The sequence below is a fragment of the Nothoprocta perdicaria genome, unplaced genomic scaffold (genome assembly GCF_003342845.1).
Source record: "Nothoprocta perdicaria isolate Ctin4 unplaced genomic scaffold, notPer1 scaffold_237, whole genome shotgun sequence".
NCBI classification, from domain to species: domain Eukaryota; kingdom Metazoa; phylum Chordata; class Aves; order Tinamiformes; family Tinamidae; genus Nothoprocta; species Nothoprocta perdicaria.
The window spans coordinates 71,179-72,298 of NW_020455463.1; the positions used below are offsets into that span (position 1 = coordinate 71,179).

A 1,120-nucleotide genomic window follows, 5' to 3' on the forward strand; every position below is an offset into this window, starting at 1 on the left:
GCCGCCAGCAGCCGCGTCACCATGCCCGCCTCGACGCAGGCCAGGCGGCTGGGCAGCGAGGCGGCGCAGAGGCGGCGCAGGCGCCCGGCCACCAGCGCCTGCAGCTCCGGCGACGCCAGCTCCGGCAGCCACGTCACCAGCACCAGCAGCGGCTGCTCGTTGCGGATGGCGCGCGCCGGGAAGGACTCGTGGTCGCCTTCCACCGCCTGGATGGGGACGAGGCAGGGAATGGGGCGACGCGGCGAGGGGGAGGCAGGGACGGAGGCGGGCGCACACACGCGCGTGGCCTCACCATGTCGAGGAGCGCGCGCAGCAGCCGCTGGCTGGGCTGGCCCTGGCTCTTGAGCACCTCGTAGAGGTGCGAGTAGCCGATGCGCTCCTTGAAGACCTCCTGCGAGCGAGCGGCAGGCGGCCTCCCTTGCAGCGGCCTCCACGTGCGCCCGAGGCGGCCTCCCTCACGGATACGAGGTGTCCCTGCTCACCTTGGCCGACGGCGAGTCGCTCATGATGGAGGTGAGCACGGCGATGGCGTGCACCGCCACGGCATCGCTATCCACCACCTGCGTGGTGAGCGGAGAGGTGTTCAGCACGCAGGATCCGGGAGACCCAGATTTGGGTGGATTTGCCCCGTTTCCGTGGGGGTAGGACGCGGTACCTCTGTGGGCTGCCCCAGTGCTGAGAGCTCGTCCTGGTTTCCATCTGCCTCCTGCTTGCTGCCGAGATAGAGCTGGGGAAAGAGCGTGGAGAGAGCAGTTCCCAAACCCGCAGCGAGACAGCGGGAGAGAGGAGCGGGAGCCCGAGGAGCATCCGAGTGCTCAGGAGCGTCCCCAAACCGAAGCGGGAAGCAAGGAGGGCACCCGGGGCCGGACACGTTGGAAAATGGGGTTAAAGATGGATTTAGCGAAGGGGGGCGAGCCGCGGTACCTTGCTGTTCTGGATGAGGCGGATGATGTGCTCGAAGCAGTTGTTGCTGAGGAAGACGGCTTGCAGCACGGGGCGGTCGTCGCAGCGCAGCATGGCGGGGATGGCGTCTGCGGCAGAGCCGCGTGAGCCCCGCGTCCCCCCCATTGTCCCCACGTCCCCCGCATTGTCCTGGGTAGGGAGCCACCTACCCAGCATG

The 1,120-nt window shown here is 68.7% G+C and overlaps 1 protein-coding gene across 1 annotated transcript in view; it reads right to left on the bottom strand.

Annotated features, from left to right (window-relative positions):
- Positions 1 to 1,120, bottom strand: part of NBEAL2 (neurobeachin like 2) — a 23,465-nt gene that overhangs the window by 13,257 nt on the left and 9,088 nt on the right. The window contains exons 9-13 of the mRNA XM_026039669.1: positions 925 to 1,031; positions 656 to 727; positions 483 to 560; positions 293 to 391; positions 21 to 206 (exon numbers count right to left, since the gene is read on the bottom strand). Coding sequence (XP_025895454.1) covers positions 21 to 206; positions 293 to 391; positions 483 to 560; positions 656 to 727; positions 925 to 1,031 — 542 coding nt within the window. The remainder of the gene's footprint in view (positions 1 to 20; positions 207 to 292; positions 392 to 482; positions 561 to 655; positions 728 to 924; positions 1,032 to 1,120) is intronic.